General features: G+C 37.9%; 1 protein-coding gene across 1 annotated transcript in view; it reads left to right on the top strand.

Annotated features, from left to right (window-relative positions):
- Positions 1-6,248: 6,248 nt before the first annotated feature.
- The window catches only part of KLF8 (KLF transcription factor 8), a 151,624-nt gene continuing 135,413 nt past the window's right edge, over positions 6,249-22,459 (top strand). The window contains exon 1 of the mRNA XM_059385245.1: positions 6,249-6,320. Coding sequence (XP_059241228.1) covers positions 6,249-6,320 — 72 coding nt within the window. The remainder of the gene's footprint in view (positions 6,321-22,459) is intronic.

Below are 22,459 nucleotides of genomic sequence, written 5' to 3'. Positions count from 1 at the left end.
TTTCACACAGTGTTGGTAGAGTTAAGTCCTGCTGCCCCCATCAAGGGTCTGTGCTCTGAGGAAACCTGTTTTTCAGGCTTTTGTTCTCTGGAGGGTTTTTTTGTTTGTTTGTTTGTTTGTTTGTTTTCTCTTGCCTTGGCAGCTTTTGATGGGTTTTGGAGGTTTAGAGGAAAGCAAACTGCACCCAGACCTCCCTCTCAGAGAGAAGCCTCAGTTTCTTCCCTTCTGGGTGCTCCAGAGCACATAAATTTCCCCTCTGCCACTGGCAGAGCACGTTCCCAATCATGGTCTCTGGGGTCAGAGGAACTCCAGCTTGTACCCAAAACCACAAGAAATACTAGCTGCAGCTGTCTGGGCAGGTCCAGACCACCAGAGAGATCCCAAGCAGAGATAGTGCTCTGAGATCTTCCTGCTGGCTGGGACTTGGAGTGCTCAGACTCTCCTAGAGAGAACCCGCTGGCTGGTACCTGCATGCACCTCTCTCAGGGAAGAGTGTAGGGCTCAATAGCTACTCAGACTCTGGTCAAGCAGCATGCACGCGTTCAGAGTGCAAAAGGCTGTGGTTCTGCTGGCTGGTGAGGCTCCCTCAGATGCTTTCAGGAGAGCCTGCGGCTCAAGGACTAAGACCTGGCTTCTTCACTGCACTTTCTGTTGCTCAGAGCCAGCGGTGGCTGTCCTGAGTTGGCAGCCTTAAGCCCCTGTCCCTAACCGCCAGATTCCCCCAATTTCCCCCTATGATCCTTTGCTCTTTTTGAGTGCTTTCAACAAGACTCCCAGTTAATGCTGGTCTCCAATCACAAGGCACTCTCATATTGGGGTATTACTTTTTAATGGGTCACTTCTGGTGGCTCCCTTTTGTTTGTCTTCCAATATCAGTCTGATATTCGCTTTACCTGCCCACTGGCATCTTCTGCCCCCGTAGAGATCCAGAAGTATATAATTTTAATCTCAGGCTTATTTCATGGGTTATCAGAGTTCTTTGGTAGGTAATCAGTTCACTTTAGGGGACAGGTTGAAACGGTGCCTCCTCCCTACTTCTCTGCCATTTTGTCTCCCTAGATACTACATATCTCTTAAGTCTCTTAGAGTCCCCCGTGTTTTGCTTGATTTTGAAGTTGTACACCCCAATGATACTTCCTTGATTTCCACCTTGAAGGTTTAACTGCTCACTTTTATCCCTAAACATTTTTTTTTCCCTCTTAGGGCTAACTGGAGAGTGAGATATGGTCTATTAGCAAGCCATCTATTCCTCTACCTTAAACAATCTGTTCATTTTCATAAAAGAAATAGATGATTGGGGAAAATGCCACTTTGGTAACAAAATAAAACTGGGAATGTGACAAAGATAAAGTAATCATATCAAATTTCTGTGATTATTGTCCCTGGAATGTGGTTTGTGATGTTCTGCATATATGAGACATTGACCTGCTGTGGATGAGGCTCAGTCCTCCCTATCTCCTCCTCTGTTTCCCCTTCTAGTATTCCCTTCAGAGAAGGACCAAAAAGTCCAGCTTCCAGGCACAGATGCTTAGAGAGCCAATCTAGGCAGAAAGATGGTTACTATCTCAAGTAGATTATTTGTATTTCTGAAGCCCTCCTGACTGTATAACTCACATCTCAGTGGCTCAGGACATACCTTAAAGGACATTTCCCCACCACTTTCTTCACAGCTTCTGTGCAACTGTCTGGTCCCAGACACAGAGCAGAAGTTCCAACTGTAGACAAAAGCAAAAGACTTAAAAAGTCCTCATATATATATATATATATATATATATATATATATACACACATACATACATACATACTGAGCTTTCTTTAAGACCATTCTGTAGGTCCAAATCTCCTACAATTTTAAGTTTTGGCTGACCAAATATTATTTTTTTAAGGAAGAGGTTAGACAGCTTTCCCTGTATATTCCCCAACATTTAAAATGTTGTCCAGAGTTATCTATGAGTTACCTATTGGCTATTCCAATTTGGCTGTTCTTCAAGTGAGAGGATACTAAGCAGAAATTGCTTACATTTCTAATTTTCGGCTATCTCCCTTATGTCATTTGACTAAAATATTGACAGTACGGGTGGAACAATATGTATTACCCAGACTCCTTGATTATTGCTATTAAACAATATTGGTATCATTTACTATTATAATATCTGCTAAATAACCCTCCTTACTCCCACTATCATTAATTCATTGGACATTAATTAGCACATTGGACACAAATAGCACATTAATTAGCAGAGGAGATACTCTGCTAAAATATACAAGGGAAGGTAGGTAATAGTCACTAATTAACTACTGAGGAACTCACCTGATGGTCAGGGAAACAGAAAATGCCTCTTTGTGCCTGGAAGTGTTGTAAATACTTGAATACATATCAACTTGATAAGTCCTTATGACAATTCTATAAGGTATTCCCATTTTGTAGATGGGGAAACAGACACAGGAAGGTGGAAAAAACTTGTCCAAAGTCTTATTGTTAGGAAATTACAGAGGCAGGAGTCACCTGGGTGGCTCAGTCCATTAAGCATGGGACTCTTCACTCTTGATTTCAGGGCTATGGGATTGAACCCTACTTGGGACAGTATGCTCAGCAGGGAATCTGCTCAAGATTCTCTCTCTCCATCTCCCTCTGCCCTCTCCCTGCCTTTCTCTAAAATGAATAAATAAAATCTTAAAAAAAAAGTTACAGAGCCAGGATGTGACTCTAGGCACTCACTCTAGAGTCCATGCCTTTTTACCATACTTAGGTAGCAATGTGGAATATGGCTAGAAGGAGAAGTGACTAGATGATGAAGGGCTACTTTTAAAAGATATTTATGTTGTTGAATTAATTGCAATGGATAACCAGTTGGTTGAAGATGATGAGAATAAAGTCAAAGGTAAATGACTCTCAAGTTTTTAGACTGAGACTAGGTTGATGGTGGTGGTAAAAACTGAGATTCCATATATGAGATATGGGTGCCTGGGTGGCTTAGTTGGTTAAGCAACTGCCTTCAGCTCAGGCCATGATCCTGGAGTCTCAGTATTGAGTCCATCATTGGACTCCCTGCTTAGTGGGGAGTCTGCTTCTCCCTCTGACCCTCTCCTCTCATACTCTCTCTCTCTTTCATTATCTCTCTTAAATAAATAAAATAAAATCTTTTAAATGAAGAAGGATAAAAAAAAAGAAACCTAAATGTTCAGATGTGGAGAGGTTTGTGAGCACACTGTGTAGGAAAAACTTGCTTGATGCCGACAAGATGAACTTACAGGCTAAGGCTAAAGATTCTGGCCATCAACAATAATAACGGTAGTGATGATAAAATAGCTAAGTATACTGAGAACTTTTTATATGACAAAAACTGGTTTGAGTGTATCTCCAGGTGTTAATTCAAAGAATCATCCTATTAACCCAATTAAATCAGTACTATCACCACCACCCTGACCCTGGCAGGTGAAAAGTCTGTGGTTTATAGGGAATAAATATCTTGTCAAAGTCATTCTGCTTCCTCAGCCCTGTTGTTTTATAAGCCATAGAAATTAAAAAAGACCAGATAGGAGATGGTTTTCGTAAGTTGGTCTGGCTAAAATTGATGAGATCTAGTGAAAGGATATGTGACTGGAAAGAACCAAAATCACTCCACTCTCTCCTACAAATGTTTCTGGCAGCAACCAAACAAACTCTTCTGGCTCCATGGTGCCCCCCATAACACCCTCTTTTTCCAGCCTTGAAATCAGAAAAAGCTGCCCTCTCTGGCTCCTCATACTTCGTAGTTAATTATACTTCAAACATCTCTTATACACAATGTCTCCAATTTTCTTTCATTCTTTCTCATTCTTGTCCTGTTCCTGTACTTGGGAAAACACACTTCCTCATTTTCCTTTTCTGTCATTCATCAAAAACTTTCAGATATGTTTTTGAACACCTATCATGTGCCAGGTACTGTTCTAACCCCTTAAATACATCAGTAGAAAAAATATCAAAGATGAAAATTTCTGCCTGCAAAGAGCTTTGAGTCTAATGGAAACTGGATTTTTCTGTGTCTGATTTCTGTGCTTATTCCTTAATACTCTTCTTACTTGGGGCACCTAGGTGGCTCAGTTCGTTAAGCATATGCCTTCCACTCAGGTCATGATCACAGGGTCCTGGAATGGAGCCCCGGATTGGGCTCCCTGCTCATCAGGAAGCCTGCTTCTCTCTCTCCTGCTCACCCTGCTTGTGCACTCTCTCTGCCAAATAAATAAATAAAAATAAATAATTAAAAAAATATATGCTTTTTCCTCTATCAACGCTGACCTAACCCTCCAAAAGGCTTCATAGAAGGCTTAGGACTCTGCAGAAAACAGTGAAATCTTTTAATTCTAGATGGAGATGTTGAGGCTTACATAAAAAGACCTTGGCAAAGATTATAGGATATAACCCCTGGGCATCTAACTCTCAGATCAGTCCTCTCTGCTATACTTGCTGACTCTATGTCTGGTTGATTCAGATCCCAAACTGATAACAATGTACCTTACATAACCTCTGACATGCAGTCATTATGCAATAAATATTTGGTAAATTATGGATGTAAATGTGATTTGTTTTATCCATACACTTGGATGAAAGAAAAGAAAATTCATGTGTTTTGAGATAAAATTTAGGCTATTTTATTTTTTATTTTATTTTTCCAAATGTTTATTTAAATTATAGTTAGTTAACATACAGTGTAATACTGGCTCAGGAGCAGAATTCAGTGGTTCATCAATTACATACAATGTCCAGTGCTCATGATTACAAGTGCCCTCCTCAATACCTATCTAACCCATCTGCCACCCACCTCCCTCCATAAACCTTCGGTTTGTTCTCTATTACAAAGATCCTCTTATGGTTTGTTTCCCTCTCTCTTTTTTCCCCTCCCATAGGTTCAGCTGTTTTATTTCTTAAATTCCACATATGAGTGAAGTCATGGTATTTGTCTTTCAATGACTAATTTATTTCTCTTAGCATAACACACTCTAGCTAAATTGGAACTATTTTAATGTGTCAACATTCTCCAACTTCTTCAGTAGTGGCACAAAAGTTTAACTCATCATCTTTTTTTTTTTAAGATTATTTATTTATTTATTTGACAGAGAGAGATCACAAGTAGGCAGAGAGGCAGGCAGAGAGAGAGAGAGGAGGAAGCAGGCTCCCTGCAGAGCAGAGAGCCCGATGTGGGGCTCAATCCTAGGACCCTGGGATCATGACCTGAGCCGAAGGCAGAGGCTTTAATCCACTGAGCCACCCAGGCACCCCGTAACTCATCATCTTAATAGGATATTCTTTGTATGTTATTGCCATCAAATTAGGACTGGTTTCCTCAATTCCTGACATTCAAAAAATAAAGGAATTATTTTGAGGTTTATTTTTTGCTTTTTTGTGCAACTATATTATAATTTTGTATTTTTGCTCATTGTGTGTTTGTTGTATTTTAACTTCATTAGATATTAAATGGTTATTATGAAGTGACCTATAAAATGAATATTTTATGGGTGAATATATTTGACATCAAAAACAATTAACTGATTTATAGACTACCTTTTGAAACACAATCAGGTCTTAAATGAAGAAACTAACAGTAATTGATTTGGAGACACTTAGAATAATCCAAAATTTGACCAACTAAATTATAAGCAATCTGTGGATTAATCTTCCTTGCCCTATATTTTCCTCTTTAGTGAGATTAAACTGTAGATAGATCAAAGGAAATCTGGTTAAATAAGTGCTGGCTGGTGCTTCTGGTAGGAATGGTTATGATGGTTTATGTAGGGCAGCATAATGAGGCCACCAAGTCTCCCTTTTTATAGAAAGACAAATGAACAGGGAAATAGAGGACTGTTCATATTAACCCCATCTAGCTTGTGTATTTAAGAGAGATAGACAGGAAATACTTCCTTAAAGAGATTTAGTGCTAATGTGTTTAGAAGCTCATTAGGGTAAATATCCACAGAGGATCTTGTAGGTAGGGCTGGTTGGAGTGGTTGGAAGAAGCAGATTCTCATGTATATAGGAATTGTAGTGGGGGGCAGCTAATATTGTTGGGGACAAGCCAGGGCCATCTTGATGAGTAGAATATACAAATTAGAATGTTGTCCAAACACTGACTTCTCAATATCTAGTAAGTGTTGAAAAAGTGATGTTCATTGAATGCAAACAGGTATAACCAAGGGTAAATGGCATACTGTATGCATATGGTGGATTAATCTTATTCTAACATTGTGTGTCCCTTGTCTTTTTTCCAGATATGGATCAACTCATAAACAACTTGGAAGTCCAACTTAATTCAGAAGGTGGCTCAATGAATGTCTTCAAACAGGTCAGTTATCAGGAAAATTAGATACTAATATTGAGCTTTAACAGTGCTGAGTGCCTGGTAAATCATTGTAGAGCTAAAGGTCATTTTTTATTTCTAACAACATGTTAGGAACTGAAAGGGAGTGAAGGAAGGAAGGTTTCTAGGAAGTACCTGGGTTTCAACTGTGAAACCCAGGCCAGAATAGATCCGGCCCAAAAGAAGTATATCCCCTGGGGTCAAGTGTATAGAGGCAAGTTAGACACTTGGTAGACAATAGCAATCATTTACCTAACACTGTTCCACATTTAAGGCACTCTGAAGATTAAATACATTGTCTTCTTTAATCTTCATTATATCTCTGTTGGATACTGTATTAAGGTTCTCCAAAGAAACAGAACCAGCAGAATGTATATGTCTCAGTCTCTCCCTCTCTCTCTCTCCCCCTCCTATCTATCTAGCTGTCGATCATCATCTATCATCTATCTACATATACATACATACATACATATATATACTATATACTATATATAGTATATACTATATATATATATAGGTATAAATAACAATATATGTATCACATATATACATATATATTTATGTATATATTTTATTTTATATATAAAATATATATCTATCTACCTAGCTATTGAGAGAGAGAGAGATTCTAAGGAATTGGCTCACATGACTGTAGAATTCTAATGAATATAAAATTTAATAGGGGGTAGGCTGGAAGATTGGAGAGCCAGGGAAGAGTTGCAGTTTCAAGGGCAGTTGGGTAGAAGAGTTCTTTCCTGCTTGAAGGAGCTCAGCCTTTGTCTATTAAGGCCTCCAAGTGATGGAATGAGGCCAACCCACATTATGCAGGGTAAACTGCTTTACTCAAAGTCCAGTGACTTAAATGTTAATTTCACCCAAAAACATCTTCACATAAACATTCAGAATAATGTTTGACCAAATAGCTGAGCACTGTGAGTCTCCCAAATTGATACAAAATTAATCATCACAGATAGGTATTATTAATATTCCCATCCTACAGATAAGAATATTATAACTTTGGGCACACCCCAGAACAAGGATTTCTTTTCTTAAACAGGCAAGCAGTTTGTGTTAGATGTAGAAGTCTGATTTTGCTCAGGTTTAAGTTTTAAAGTCATTCCATGAGTAAAATGCAAATACTGTCAAAATTACCCTTGAAAATCCTTTAAACTGTCTATAAAGTTGAGTATGAAATTTTGTGTATCCAGTAACTATCTGTTTCTCTTTTTTAAAAAGATTTTATTTATTTGAGAGAGAGAGAAAGTGCACAAAGAGCGGGAGGGGCAGAGGGAGAGGGAAAAGCAGACTCCCCACTGAGCCTGATCCCAGGACACTGGAATCATGACCTGAGCCCAACCAGACACTTAACCAACTGAGCCACCCAGGCGCCCGTTGTTTCTTTATTTAAGTCACCAGATTAAGCATCTGGCTTACATTTAAGAGTCATATTTTACCAAAAATAGTTTTTAACCATTAAATGTTTTGCCTTTGGTGTACAATTGAATTTAAGTTTCATGAAAACATGCACATAAGGGGGATTTTCCTTTGTATTGTGTTAATGCCAAACCCAACTTAGTATTTTATTTACCTTACTTGTAGCTGTTGCCATTTAAGGACTATTCATACATTAACACTTGCTAATTGTTGTAAAACATCTGTTGGTTTCTGGTATAAGTCATCATTAATAATAAAAAGCAGCTGAGTATAAGGGTTAGACAAAAGCCTATTGGACATGTAATAAAAAAATATTCATTGAAATATTGTGAAGCACGCATAGCTACCTTATTTTGAAATCTCGGTACACCTAAGTACAAATCCAAAATTATTATTATTTTTAATTTAATTTTATTTTTTTCAGTGTTCCAAGATTTATTGTTTATGCGCCACACTGAGTGCTCCATGCAATATGTGCCCTCCTTAATACCCCACCACCAAGCTCACCCAACCCCTTCCCCCCTCCCCTCCAAAACCCTCAGTTTGTTTCTCAGAGTCCACAGTCTTCCATGGTTCATCTCCCCCTCCAATTTCCCCCAACTCACTTCTCCTCTCCAACTCCCAATGTCCATGCATTGTTTAAGTATACTAAGTTTCCAAAGTTTGAAGACACTTTGAAATTGGTTCAATGTGTAGAAAATTCTGGATAATAGATAATCTAAGAACTTTTTTGTTTCTTGACTTCTCCAAGCTATCTTGTTTTTAGTAAAGCTAGGTTTAGTAAAGTAATTTTGTGCTTTCATGGCCACAGAACACTGGCCATGTCCCAGGGAACAAAGGCTCAGAACTTGTGTTCTATAAAAACACAATGTTGGCAACATCCTCATGGGCAGAAACCTACTGGTTTGGCTCATTATATGATTTGTTTATGTCATGAGATGGGATTAGTGTGGCTGTCTAGTTCAGTACACAAATGCTGCTCAACAGTCTTTGAATTCCTTTATCACCATATACAATATAATGAATACACTTGGTTGTCAGTGCTTTTTGTTCTTAGTTTATGATTATTTCATAGAAATAGGATTTATTGAACAACATGTATGATCAATTTTAGGACTTATACTGTATCATACATTTCTCCCCCCTCCAGTTTAATATTGTTAACATTTTACACATACTGTCACATAATTGCAGGTATTTACACGCTCTTTCTCTACCCCTTCCAACTCCCTGTGTCTCTTTCTCTCTCATTTTTTTTTACCTTTGAAAGTAATTTGCATTGAGAAACTTCACCCATAAGTAATTAAACATGCATCACCCACAAATGATACTCCCATGGGTAATTACATCAACCATATTATACCCAAGTAATTAACAGTATTTTATAATATTATTTAATTGGGTAATGTATTTCTAAAACATTCTCAGTGACACCTTTTCCCACAACATTCTTTCTGCCTGTAATATCCTTCAATAAGCCTGTCTAATTTACCAAATCCCAGCTTTTCTTAGGGCCCAAATTTTAATTCCATCTGTTTCATAAAATTTCCACTGATAACTCTTCTTACTAATCTTTAGTGCACTTGAATCCCTGGAATGCTTGATTATCTGTACCAGTTACTTATATGGCTCTCCTTATTACTTATTCTCTAGTCATCAACTACTTTATGTAAATATCTTTTACAATGATATTTTTCTGTCTCTGAAACTTGTTATTATGTGCTATGCATACAATTTTTGACATATTCTTATTATGAATATTATATGCTTACTTTTAGATTAGTGCAGTTAAAAATAAATAAATACATATATTCTGGGTTTGATGTGGGGTATTGGTTTCCTAGGGTTGCTGCAAGAAAGTACCATTAATTGGGTGGCTGAAAACAAGACAAATATATTATTTCATGGTTCTAGAGTCCAGAAGTCCAAAATTATATCATTGCCATGATCCTTTCCAAGGTTCTAGGGGAGAATCTGTTTCTTGTCTCTTCCACCTTCTGGTGGATGTGGGTGCTCCTTGGTTTGTAGACTCAGCACTCCAGTATTTACCTACATCTTCACATCATTTTCTCCTCTGTGTCTCTGTGTGTGTCTCTGCTCTGTGTACCTGTTTAAGGACACTTGTCATTAAATTTAGGGCCCACCCAAATAACCCAGGATTATCTCCTCAAGATCATTAATTTAATTATATCTTCAAAGACTGTTTCCAAATAAAATAATATTCATAGGTTTGGGGGATAAGGATGTGGACATATATTTTGGGGGAACATCATCCAGTCCAGTACTATGTGTTATACATATATTTCTAACATACAGTAAATAACACAGCACCCCAAAACAATCTTAGATGCTTTGAGGAAGAAAAAGTGCTTTGCTATATTATAGTTTAAATTTTTCATAGTTTCATGCTAGGTAATTTTTCCATATTTTCATACTAGGTAATAATCAAATGCCTAATGAGTCAATATATGTACATACATACATACATTTATGCATAAAATGCACATGTATACATTTCTAATATTATTTTGCCTGGATGCAGCTGCCACTAGCTTGATGCTATCTCCCAAGCCTGTAGGATTGCCTAATTCATTAGTTTGTACAAACAGATGAATTCATTTATCTCATAGTGTTACATTTCCAGATGCTATTAAGATGGTGGTGATGTAAAATTTGAAATCCCTCTAGGTTTAGTTTAGCTCTACTTTTAATAATACTCAACTCCAATCACCTCTCCTTTCTCTGAATACATAAATACCTGATGTCCTCATTGGAGATGGATTGGAGATTCAGAAAGTAAAACTGACTTTTTGACTTAAACAATGAATGTGCACATATGTGTCTTGATATACATACTCATCCACCCAGGCATGAAAATGATTAGTTTAAACCTAGAGCAAAGCTAGAGGGGACCTATGTACAGAAGCAGCTTTCCTTTTTCTATTTAGGAGACTAGGTTTTATCTTAACTACCATAAAAATACTCTTTTCTCTCTTTTACACCTGTTTTGCTGTCTGGAGTATTTTGTTCTTTCATTTTATTTCTAGTCTTGCCTTCCCACTTTCAAGCTCTAAATCAGAGCTGTTTTATTTTATTTTTTTATATTTAAATGTGTGAATTTGTGACAACAAATTACATTTTCAGAAAACTCTTTCAAAATAGAAAAGAAAGTAGCATACGTCTACTCTGCATTTTTACACCCAGTATTATTTTTCCCCAAGTGTCCATCGACCAGTGGATGAATAAAGAAGAAGCAGTACACATAAATACAATTAAATATTATTCAACCATAGAAAAAATGGAAGCTTACCATTTACAATGACATGGATGGAGCTAGAAAAGTATGCTAAACAAAGTAAGTCAGTCAGAGAAAGACAAACACCATATGATTTCACTCATATGTGGAATTTAAGAAACAAAAAAAGATCAGAGGGGGAAAAAAAGAGAGAGGCATGGGGTGCTTGGGTGGTTCAGTAAGTTAAGCCTCTGCTTTTGTCTCAGGTCATGGTCTCAGGGTCCTGTGTTAGAGCCCCACATTAGGCTCTCTGCTCAGCAATGAGCCTGCTTCCCCCTCTCTCTCTGTCTCTCTGCCTAATTGTGATCTCTCTGTCAGATAAGTAAATAAAATCTTAAAGAGAGAGAGAGAGAAAGAGAAAGAGAGACAAACCAAGAAACAGACTGTTAATTACAGAGAACAAACTGATGGTAACCAGAGGGTAGGTGTGTGGGGGATGGGTTAAATAGGTGATGGGGATTAAGGAATGCACTTGTTGTGAGTGCACTGGGTGTTGTATGAAAGTGTTGAATCACTAACTCCTACAACTGAAACCAATATCATACTGTATGCTAACTGGATTTAAATAAGAACTTGGAAAAAATTAAAATGAAAAAAAAGAATTATTTTAGACAGTTGATTCCCATGACCCTTGACCTCCCAAGGCATTCTACTTATCTTCAACAAATGCTCAAGAGCTTATATATTTTGAGTTGGCTACTTTTTCCCCCCTGGATTTCTTTCTAAAATTGAGGATCCCAGGTTTATCAACCATTTTTGATGATATATCAATAAATAACTTTTTTGTCAACTCAAATTGACTTAAAATCTGGTTAGGATTCTGGACATTTTAGAAGGACTGTGGAAATAATAAAAAAAAATTCCTCTTTGAACCCCCAGACATGTCTGTGTTTTTTTCCATACCCAACCTTCTTCATAGACTCAGAAATTTGAGGAAGCTGCAGCCTGAAGTTCTAAAATAGCAAATGGGTAAATTAGCTATTCTCCTTCTTTGAAAAGTAATAGTGACTAACTACAAAACACTTAAAAGCTGAAGCCATCACACAATGTTGAAGAAGAACATAGGTTATTTAAAGAGAAAAATCTGATGGCACAGCTTTAAATTAATCCTTACATGAACTATTAAAACTGTGATAATTATATTCAATATGAGGAAAAGGAAGCCATTTTTAGTCATCTCAGTAAGAATTTTTAAAAATCACCAAAACCCTAGGGCTAAAAACTCATTTACTCCTTACATTATGTCTCTTCAGAATTCTTAAGTATAGTATGTCATGAGCAAGGAGAAGGCAAAGCAGGTGGTGTTTGGATTTTTTTGTTTAATAATAGGTGTAATTATATTCAAAATATGAAAGAAATTAGAATGTATATTAGAATTACTACTAAAATTATTTGACCATACAGAAAGAAAATTCTCAGTGCACACAAAAATTATTCACAATCGAAATGTGTAGATATGAAGTACTTGTCCTATTATGTCTTCATGCTACAAAGCGAGAAACAGTAAATTCAACCTTCAGAGCTGCTTTTGAGCATAGTTTTTCTTGAGGAAACTTCCTTGCATAATATAGCATTCACAAATCAGAAAATCCTTCCACAGACTGGATTCACATAGGTATAACAGGTACACTTGAAAATGAAAGAAAAGAAATACGTGATGATATATTGTGAAGAACTTACTGTTAAAACAGGAAAAAAAAAAAACAGGGGTTCCTGGGTTGTTCAGTTGATTAAATGTATGACTCTTGATGTTGGCTCAAGGTCATGATCTCAAGGAATTAAGCCTCGTGTTGGGCTTTGTGTTCAGTGTGGAATCTGCTTGTCCCTCTCCCTCTGCTCCTCCTCCACTCACACACTCTCTCTCAAACAAACAAAATATTAAAAATAATAATAATAAAACCAGAAAACCCAAACAACTCACCTTCCAACATTACTTTCAAATTCTTATAATGATGACAGAAGAGGAGAATTATTGAAGCCCTATTATGGAAAAGACCACAAGGCAGTCTACACAACTCTACACAAGCACAACTCATGACAGGTGCTGAAACAAGGTCTTGCAATGTCTTACCTCATCAAGGCAATAAGAATGGCATAAATGAAAGTAACCTAAGTCAGAATGAAAGATGGCAGAGGAATAGGGGGCCCTATTTCAACAGGTTCCCTAAACTGAGTTGGACATCTAAAAGACCACTCAAAACCTACAAAATTAGCCTGAGATGTAAGAGGATATATCTGGATTCCCACAAACAGAATATCTCTGGTGGTTGGTTTTAAGGTATGAAATGGGGAGCCATGATTCTAAAGATATCAGAAGATAAATGGAAGGGGGAGGGAGCCTCTGAGATCCTTTACTGCTAGCGTGCAAAATACACCCATGCAGTGGACTGGGAAAAGATTCATAGACCAGTAGTGGTGGGGAAAGGTCTTGAGGGCAGCTCCCTAGACCAAAACCTGGAGCTATGGAGGCATGCGTGTGAATGGGGTGGGGGAGGTAGTGGCTGGCGGTTTTAAAAGCACAAAGTGAAGAGACAAGCCTTGACCTGAAAGTGAGGGCTGGGAGTGCTTCTGTGGGGTGCACAACTCAGGGCTCTGCAGATTATAGCAGCACAGAAAAAAATGGAGACAATGTGGCCTGGGGAGCTCACTAGAGCTCTGTGATCTCTCTGTTCTGAGGCAGAAGTTTTGAAACAATCACTTCTGCTCTAACTCTTGAAAGAGATGAAGAAAGCCTCCAGAACAAAAATCCCCCCAAAATGGTTTTCATTAAGCCCATCCTTCCCCCACAGAGGACAAGGAAACTCTGCTCAAAAAGGGTTGCCCGAGTAACAGTGCTGCAGATCCTTCCCCCAGAAGAAAAGCTGGAAAAACAAGAGGGCAACAACCCTAAGGTCCCTCTAAAAAAGGTGCATCTTGCTTGGGTTTTGATCACTAATTGAGACTCTGTACATTCTTTCAACCACCCCTCAACAGAATGATTAAGAGGAGGAACCCCCAACACAGGAAAAATTCAGAGACTGTGACTGCTGCCACAGAACTAATGGATATGAATATAAGCAAGACATTGGAAATATACCTTCAGGGTAACAGTTATGCAGACAATAGCTAGGTTGGAGAGAACTATTAATGGCAACATAGATTTTCTAAGGGCAGAAATGAAGGCTGAACTGGCAGAACTTAAAAACACTATCAATGAGATACAATATAATCTAGATACTCTAACAGCTGGGTAAAGTAGGCAGAAGAACAAATTAATGATCAAGAAACAAAATGATAGAAAATGAGGAAAAGGAGGAGGCCTGGGACAAACAGCTTAGGCTCCATTAAGACAGACTTAGAGAAATAAATGACACCATGAAATGTTCCAATGTTAGAATTATTGGGAACCCTGAAGGGGTGAAGAGAGAGAGAGGACTAGATGGTATATTTGAGCAAATTTTAACTGATGACCTCCCTAATCAGGGAATGAAACAAACATTCCTATCTTAGAGACACAGCAGACCCCTCCCAAGATCAAGGAGAACAGACAAATGCCCTGGCATGAAATAGTAAAACATGTGAATCATAGAACCAAGAAGAACAACTTAAGAGCAGTTACAGGAAAGAGATTCCTTACATACAGAGAGAGGAACATCTGAATAACATCAGACCTGTCCACAGAGACTTGGCAAGCTGGAAAGGGCTGGCAAGACATATTCAGGGCACTAAGTGAGAAGAACATGGAGCCAAGAACACTATATCCACCAAGGCTGTCATCCAGAACAGATAGAGAGATAAAGAGCTTCCAGGACAGGCAGAGACTGAAAGAATATGTGACTACTAAGTCAGCACTACAAGAAATATTAAGGGAGGTTCTATAAAAGGAGAAAGATCCCCACGAGTGATATAGAACAGAAAGTAATAGACACAATCTATAGAAACAAAGACCTCACAGTCAACATAACGACACTAAAATCTTATTTTTCAATAATCACTCTCAACACGAATGACCTAACTGCTCCCATAACATAGCACAGGGTAGCAGACAGGATAAAAAGACAATACTCATCCATATGCTGCCTGTAAGAGACCCATTTTGAACTAAAAGTTATATCCAGAATGAAAGCAAAGCAATGGAGCACCATCATTCATCCCAACGGACTACAAAAGAAAGCTGGGGTAGCAATTCTCATATCAGGCTAATTCAATTTTAAGCTGAAGACTAGTCAGAGATACAGAGGACACTGTTATTATTATTCAACTGTCTATCCACCAAAAAGATCTAACAATTGTAAATATCTATGTCTGCAACATGGGAGCAGCCAACTACATAAGTCAACTGTTAACCAAAATAGAGACATATTAATAAGAATAAACCAATAGTAGGAGACCTCAACTCTCCACTCTCAGCAATAGACAGATCATCTAAGCAGAAAATCAACAAAGAAACAAGAGCTTTAGGGGCACCGGGTGGCTCAGTGGGTTACGCCTCTGCCTTCGGCTCAGGTCATGATCTCAGGGTCCTGGGATCAAGCCCCACATCGGACTCTGCTCAGTGGGGAGCCTGCTTCCCCCTCTCTCTCTGCCTGCCTCTCTGCCTACTTGTGATCTTGTGATCTCTCCCTCTGTCAAATAAATAAATAAAGTATTAAAAAAAAGAAAAAAAGAAACAAGAGATTTAGATACTAAGTATGGCATGTATTTCATGGAGTACTAGGTGGGGTGCATGAAAAATGAATCTTGGAACACTGAAAAAATTAAATTAAATTAAATTAAAAAAATAAATGACACACTGGACCAGATGGACCTCATAGATATATACTGAACATTCCACCCTAAAACAACAGAATACTCATTCTTCTTGAGTGCACTTGGAACTTTCTCCAGAGTAGACCACATACTGGGTAACAAATCATGTCTTAACTAATATCAAAAGACTGAGATTATCCCGCTGCATATACTGAGACCACATTGCTTTGAAACTGGAACTCAATCACAAGAAGTTTGAAAGAAATTCAAACACTTGGATGTTAAAGACCATCCTGCTTAAGAATGTTTGGATCAACCAGGAAATTAAAGAACTTAAACAATTCATGGAAACAAATGAGAATGAAAACACATCAGTCCAAAACCCATGGGATATGGCAAAAGCTGTCCTAAGGGGGAAATACAAAGTCATCCAAGTCTCACTCAAAAAAATAGAAAAATTTCCATTACATAAATTAAATTTACACCATAAATAACTGGAAAAAGAGCAACAAATAAAGTCTGAGCCACACATGAGAAGAGAAATAATTAAGATTAGAGCAGAGATCAATGAATTCGAAAGCAGAACTACAGTAGAGCAGACCAAAAAAAATAGAAGCTGGTTCTTTGAAAGAATTAAAAAGATAGGTGCACCCGGGTGGCTCAGTGGGTTAAAGCCTCTACCTTTGGCTCCGGTCATGATCCCAGGGTCCTGGGATGGAGCCCCGTATACAGCATTCTGCTCAGCAGGGAGCCTGCTTAGCCTCCTTCTCTCTGCCTACTTGTAATCTCTGTCTGACAAATAAATAAATAAAATATTTTAAAAATAAAAAAAGAATTAATAAGATTGATAAACCACTGGCATGACTTATTCACAAGACAAAAGAAAGGACCCAGATTAATAAAATTATGAATAAAAAGGTAGAGATCATGCCTAACACCAAGGAAATGAAAACAGTCATCAGAAATTATTATCAACAACTATATGCCCATAAATTAATCAACCTGGAAGAAATTGATGCCTTCCTGGAAACCTATAAAGTACCAAGACTGAATCAGGAAGAAATTGACAAGTTGAATAGACCAATAACCAGTAACAACATTGAAGCAGTGATCAAAAACCTCCGGAAAAACAAGAGTCCAGGACTTCATGGAATCCCTAGAGAATTCTACCAAACATTCAGGAAAGAACTTATTTCTATTTTCCTGAAGCAGTTTCAAAAAGGAGAAACAGAAGGAAAACTTCCAAACTCGTTCTGTGAGGCCAGATTTACCGTGATCCCAAAACCAGGCAAAGACCCTATCAAAAAGGAGAATTTCAGACCAATATCCCTGATGAATATGGATGCCAAAATTCTCAACAGGATCCTAGCTAATAGGATCCAACTGTACATTAAAAGGATTATCCACCATAACCAGCTGGGATTTATCCCTGAGATGCAAGGGTGGTTCAATATTCACAAATCAATCAATGTGATAGAACACATTAATAAGAGGAGATAGAAGAACCACATAGACCTCTCAGTTGATGCCGAAAAAGCATGTGGCAAACTACGGAATCCTTTCCTGATTAAAAATCTTCAAAGTATAGGGATAAAGGGAACATTCCTTAATTTCATAAAATCCATCTATGAAAAACCCAGAGTAAATATCATTCTCAATGGGAAAAAGTTGAGACCCTTAAGGTCAGGAACAGGAAAAGGATGACCACACTTGCCACTATTGTTCATCATAGTTTTAGAAGTCCTAGAAACAGCAATCAGAAAACAAAAAGAAATAAAAGGTATTCAAATTGGCAGTGAAGAAGTCAAAAATCTCTCTTTTCACAGATGACATGAGACTTTATGTGTAAAACCCAAAAGATTGCAGCCTCAAATTAGTAGAACTCAAACATCAATTCAGTAATATGACAGGATACTAAATAATGCACAGAAATCAGTTGGTTTCCTACACACTAACAATATAACTGTAGAAAGAGAGAGAGAGAATAAATTCCATTTACAATAGCACCAAAACCCATAAGATACCTTGGAATAAATCTAACCAAAGAGGTAAAGGAACTGTACTTGAGGAACTACAGAACAGTAATGAAAGAAATTGAAAAAGACACAAAAAGATGGAAAAACATTCCATGCTCATGGATTGGAAGAATAAATATTGTTAAAATTTCTATGCTGCCAAGAGCAATCTATACTTTCAACACCATCCCAATTAAAATACCAATGACATTTTTCAAAGTGCTGGAACAAACAAACCTAAAATTTGTATGGAATGAGAAAAGACCCTGAATCACCAAGGAAATGTTGAAAAAGAAAAACAAAGCTGGGGGCATCACATTGACTGATTTCAAGCTATATTACAAAGCTGTGATCACAAAATGGCATGATATTGGCACAAAAACAGATACATAGATCAATGAAACAGAATAGAGAGCCCATATATGGATCCTCAACTCTGTGGTCAAATAATCTTTGACAAAGCAGGAAAAAATATCTAGTGGAAAAAAGACAATTTCTTCAATAAATGGTTCCAGGAAAATTTGACAGCTATGAATAGAAGAATGAAAATCCACCATTCTCTTACACCTTACACAAAGATAAACTCAAAATGGATGAAAGATCTCAACGTGAGGCAGGAATCTATCAAAATCCTAGATGAGAACATAGGCTTAGGTCCCATAAGTTTTGTTTTGTTTGTTTTGTTTTACTTCAAATTCAATTAATTAACATATAATGTATTATTTGTTTCAGGGGTACAGTTCTTTGATTCATCAGTCTTATATAATATGCAATGCCCATTACAACACATACCCACCCCAGTATCCATCACCCAGTTACCCCATCCACTTACCCTATCCCCTCCAACAACTCTCAGTTTGTTTCCTAAGATTATGAGTCTCTTATGGTTTATCTCCCTAATTTCATCTTGTTTCCTTTTTCCTCTTTTCCTCTGAGATCCTCTGCCTTGTTTCTTAAATTCCAACATATCAGTGAGATCATATGATGATTGTCTTTCTCCAATTGACTTACTTCACTTAGCATAATGCACTCTACTTCCAGCCATATAATCACAAATGGCAAGATTTCATGCTTTTTGATGGCTGAGTGATAACAATTATACACACACACACATGCACGCACACACACACACACACACACACACACACACACACCACGTCTTCTTTATCCATTCATCTGCCAATGGACATCTGGGCTTCTTCCATAGTTTGGCTATTGTGGACGTTGCTGCTATAAACATTGGGATGCAGGTGCCCCTTTGGATCACTACATCTCTACCTTCGTGGTAAATACCCAGTAGTGCAATTGCTGTGTCATAGGGTAGCTCTATTTTCAACTTTTTGACAAGTTTCCATACTGTTTTCCATAGGGCTGTAACAGCTTACAATCCCACCAGCAGTGTAGGAGGGTTTCTCTGCATCCTCAACAACATATGTTGCTTCCTGTTTTGTTTATTTTAGCCATTCTGACTTGTGTAGAGGTGGTACCTCATTGTGGTTTTGATTTGTATTTCCCTGATTTCAAATGATGCTGAGCACTTTTTCAAGTGTCTGTTGGCCATTTGTATGTCTTCTTTGCAGAAAACTTTGAGTTTATTTTCATGTATGATATATGAAAGTAGTGCAGTTTCATTCTTCTAAATGAGTCCATCCAATTTTCCCAGCACCATTTATTGAAGAGACTGTCTTTTCTCCATTAAATATTCTTTTCTGCTTTGTCAAGGATTAGTTGACCTTAGAGTTCAGAGTCCATTTCTGGGTTCTCTCTTCTGTTCCATTGAGCTATGCATCTGTTTTTCTGCCAGTACTATATTGTCTTTATGATTACAGTTTTGTAATACATCTTGAAATCCAGAATTTTGATGCCTCCAGCTTTGATTTTCATTTTATTTTATTTTATTTTATTTTATTTTTATATTTTAGAGAGAGGGCAAAAGCACAAGCAGGGGGAGAAATAGAGGGAGAGGGTGAAGCAGACTCCCCACTGAGCAGGGAGCCCAACATGGGGCTGGATCTCAGGACCCTGAGATCAAGACCTGAGCCAAAGGCAGACACTTAACCAACTGAGTGTCTCAGGCACCCCTCAGCCTTAGTTTTCCATTTTAACATTCTTTGGGTTTGGGGTCTATTCTGGTTCCACCTACATTTTAGAATTGTTTGCTCCAGCTCTGTGAAAAATGCTAGTGTTATTTTGATAGGGATTTCATGGAATGTATAGATCGCCTTGGGTAGTATAGGAATTTTAAGAATGTTCTTCCACGGGGCGCCTGGGTGGCTTAGTGGGTGAAAGTCTCTGCCTTCAGCTCAGATCATGATCTCAGGGTCCTGGGATCAAGTCCCATATCAGGCTCTCTGCTTAGAAGGGAACCTGCTTCCCCCTCTCTCTCTGCCTGCTTCTCTGCCTGCTTGTGATCTCTGTCTGCCAAATAAATAAATAAATAAATAAATAAATCTTAAAAAAATGTTTTTCCATTTATTTGTCTTTTCCTCAATTTCCTTTGTAAGTGTTCCAAGGCTTTCAGATTATAGATCATTTGGCACTTTGGTTAGGTTTCTTCCTGTCTATTTTACAAATCTGGGTACAGCAGGATCAATTCCTTGATTTCTCTTCCTTCAGCTTCATTTTGGTGCATACAAATGCAAAAGACTTCTGTGCATTGATTTTATCCTGCAACATTGCTGAATTACTGCATCAGTTATAGAAATTCTTTTTGGTGGAGTGTTTGGGGTTTTCTACAAAGAGAATCCCCTTGTCTGGAAAGATTGAAAGGTTAACTTCTTCTTTGCCAATTTTGGTGTCCTCTCTCTCTCTCTCTCTCCTCTTTTTTCCTTTTTGCTGTCTGATTGCTGAGGCTATGACTTCCAGGGCTATGTTGAACAATAGTGGTGAGAGTGGACATCCCTCTCATGTTCCTAACCTTACAAGAAAAGCTGTCAGGTTTTCCCCATTGAGGATATTAGCTGTGGGTCTCTCGTATATGGCTTTTATGATTGTGAGGTATGTTCCTTATTTTCCTACATCATGGAGTTTTGTTTTATTTTTTAATCAAGAAACTATGCTGTATTTTGTCTGATCCTTTTTTTTTCTTCTATTGAAGGACCATGTGGTTCTTATATTTCTTTATTAATGTGGTTTATCACAATGATTGATTTGTGGATTTTGAACCACCCCTGCAGACCAGGAATAAATCCCACTTGGTCATGGTGAGTAATTCCTTTAATGTACTGTTGGATCTGATTAGCTAACATCTTGCTGAAAATTTTTGCTTCCATGTTCGTCAAGGATATTGTTCTATAATTCTCCTTTCAGTGAGAACTGTGTCTGGTTTGGTATCAGTCACTTCTTGGCCTTTTGGCTAAAATCAAGAGTGGCTTTGGAATCAAGGCAATGCTGGCCTCATAAAATGAGTTTGGAAGTTTTCATTCTATTTCTACTTTTTGACACAGTTTCAGAAGAATAGGCATTAATTATTCTTTAGATGTTTGGTAGACTTCTTTTTTTAAATTAACATATAATGTATTATTTGCTCCGGGGTACAGGTCTGTGAATCATCAGGCTTACACATTTTATAGCACTCACCATAGAACATACCTTCTCCAATGACCATAACCCAGCCATCCTCTCCCTACCCCCCAACCCACTGCAACCATCAGTTTGTTTTATGAGATTAAGAGTCTGTTATGGTTTGTCTCCCTCCTGGTCGCATCTTGTTTCATTTTTTCCTTCCCTACCCCCAACAACCTCCCACCCTGCCTCTCAATTTCTTCATATCAGAGAGATCATATAATTGCCTTTCTCTGATTGACTCATTTTGCTAACCATAACACCCTCTAGTTCCATCCACATCATTGCAAATGACAAGATTTTTTTCTGTTGACGGCTGTATAGTATTCCATGTGTGTGTGTGTGTGTGTGTGTGTGTGTGTGTGTGTGTGTATCACTTCCTCTTTGTCTATTCATCTGTTGATGGACATCTAGGTTCTTTCCTTAGTTTGGCTATTGTGGACATTGCTGCTAGAAACATTCGGGTGCAGATGCCCCTTTGGATTACTACGTTTGTATCTTTAGTGTAAATACCCCATAGTGTGATTGCTGGGTCATAGGGTAGCTCTATTTTCAACTCTTTGAGGAACCTCCATTTTTTCCCAGAGTTGTTGCACCACCTTACATTCCCACCAACAGTGTAGGAGGGTTCCCCTTTCTCCACATCCTCACCAACATCTGTCATTTCCTGACTTGTTAATTTTAGCCATTCTGATTGGAGTGAGGTGGTATCTCAGTGTGGTTTTTATTTGTATTGCCCTGATGCCAAGTGATGTTGAACATTTTTTCATGTGTCTGTTGGCCATCTGGATGTCTTCTTTGCAGAAATGTTTGTTCATGTCTTCTGCCCATTTCTTGATTGAACTATTTATTCTTTAGATGTTTGGTAGACTTCTGGATGGCTAGGAGGCCATCCAGCCCTGGTCTCTTATTTGTTGGGAGATTTTTGAATACTGATTCAATTTATTTGCTGGTTATGTGTCTGTTCAGGTTTTCTATTACTTCCCATTTCAGTTTTGATAGTTTATGTGTTTCTAGGAATGCATCCATTTCTTCCAGATTCCTTAATTTGTTGTCATATAATTGCTCGTAATACCGTCTTATGGTTG

The sequence above is a fragment of the Mustela nigripes genome, chromosome X, assembly GCF_022355385.1.
Source record: "Mustela nigripes isolate SB6536 chromosome X, MUSNIG.SB6536, whole genome shotgun sequence".
NCBI lineage: Eukaryota > Metazoa > Chordata > Mammalia > Carnivora > Mustelidae > Mustela > Mustela nigripes.
Note: the sequence above shows the minus strand (reverse complement) of the source record. Positions and strands in the feature narration are given on the sequence as shown.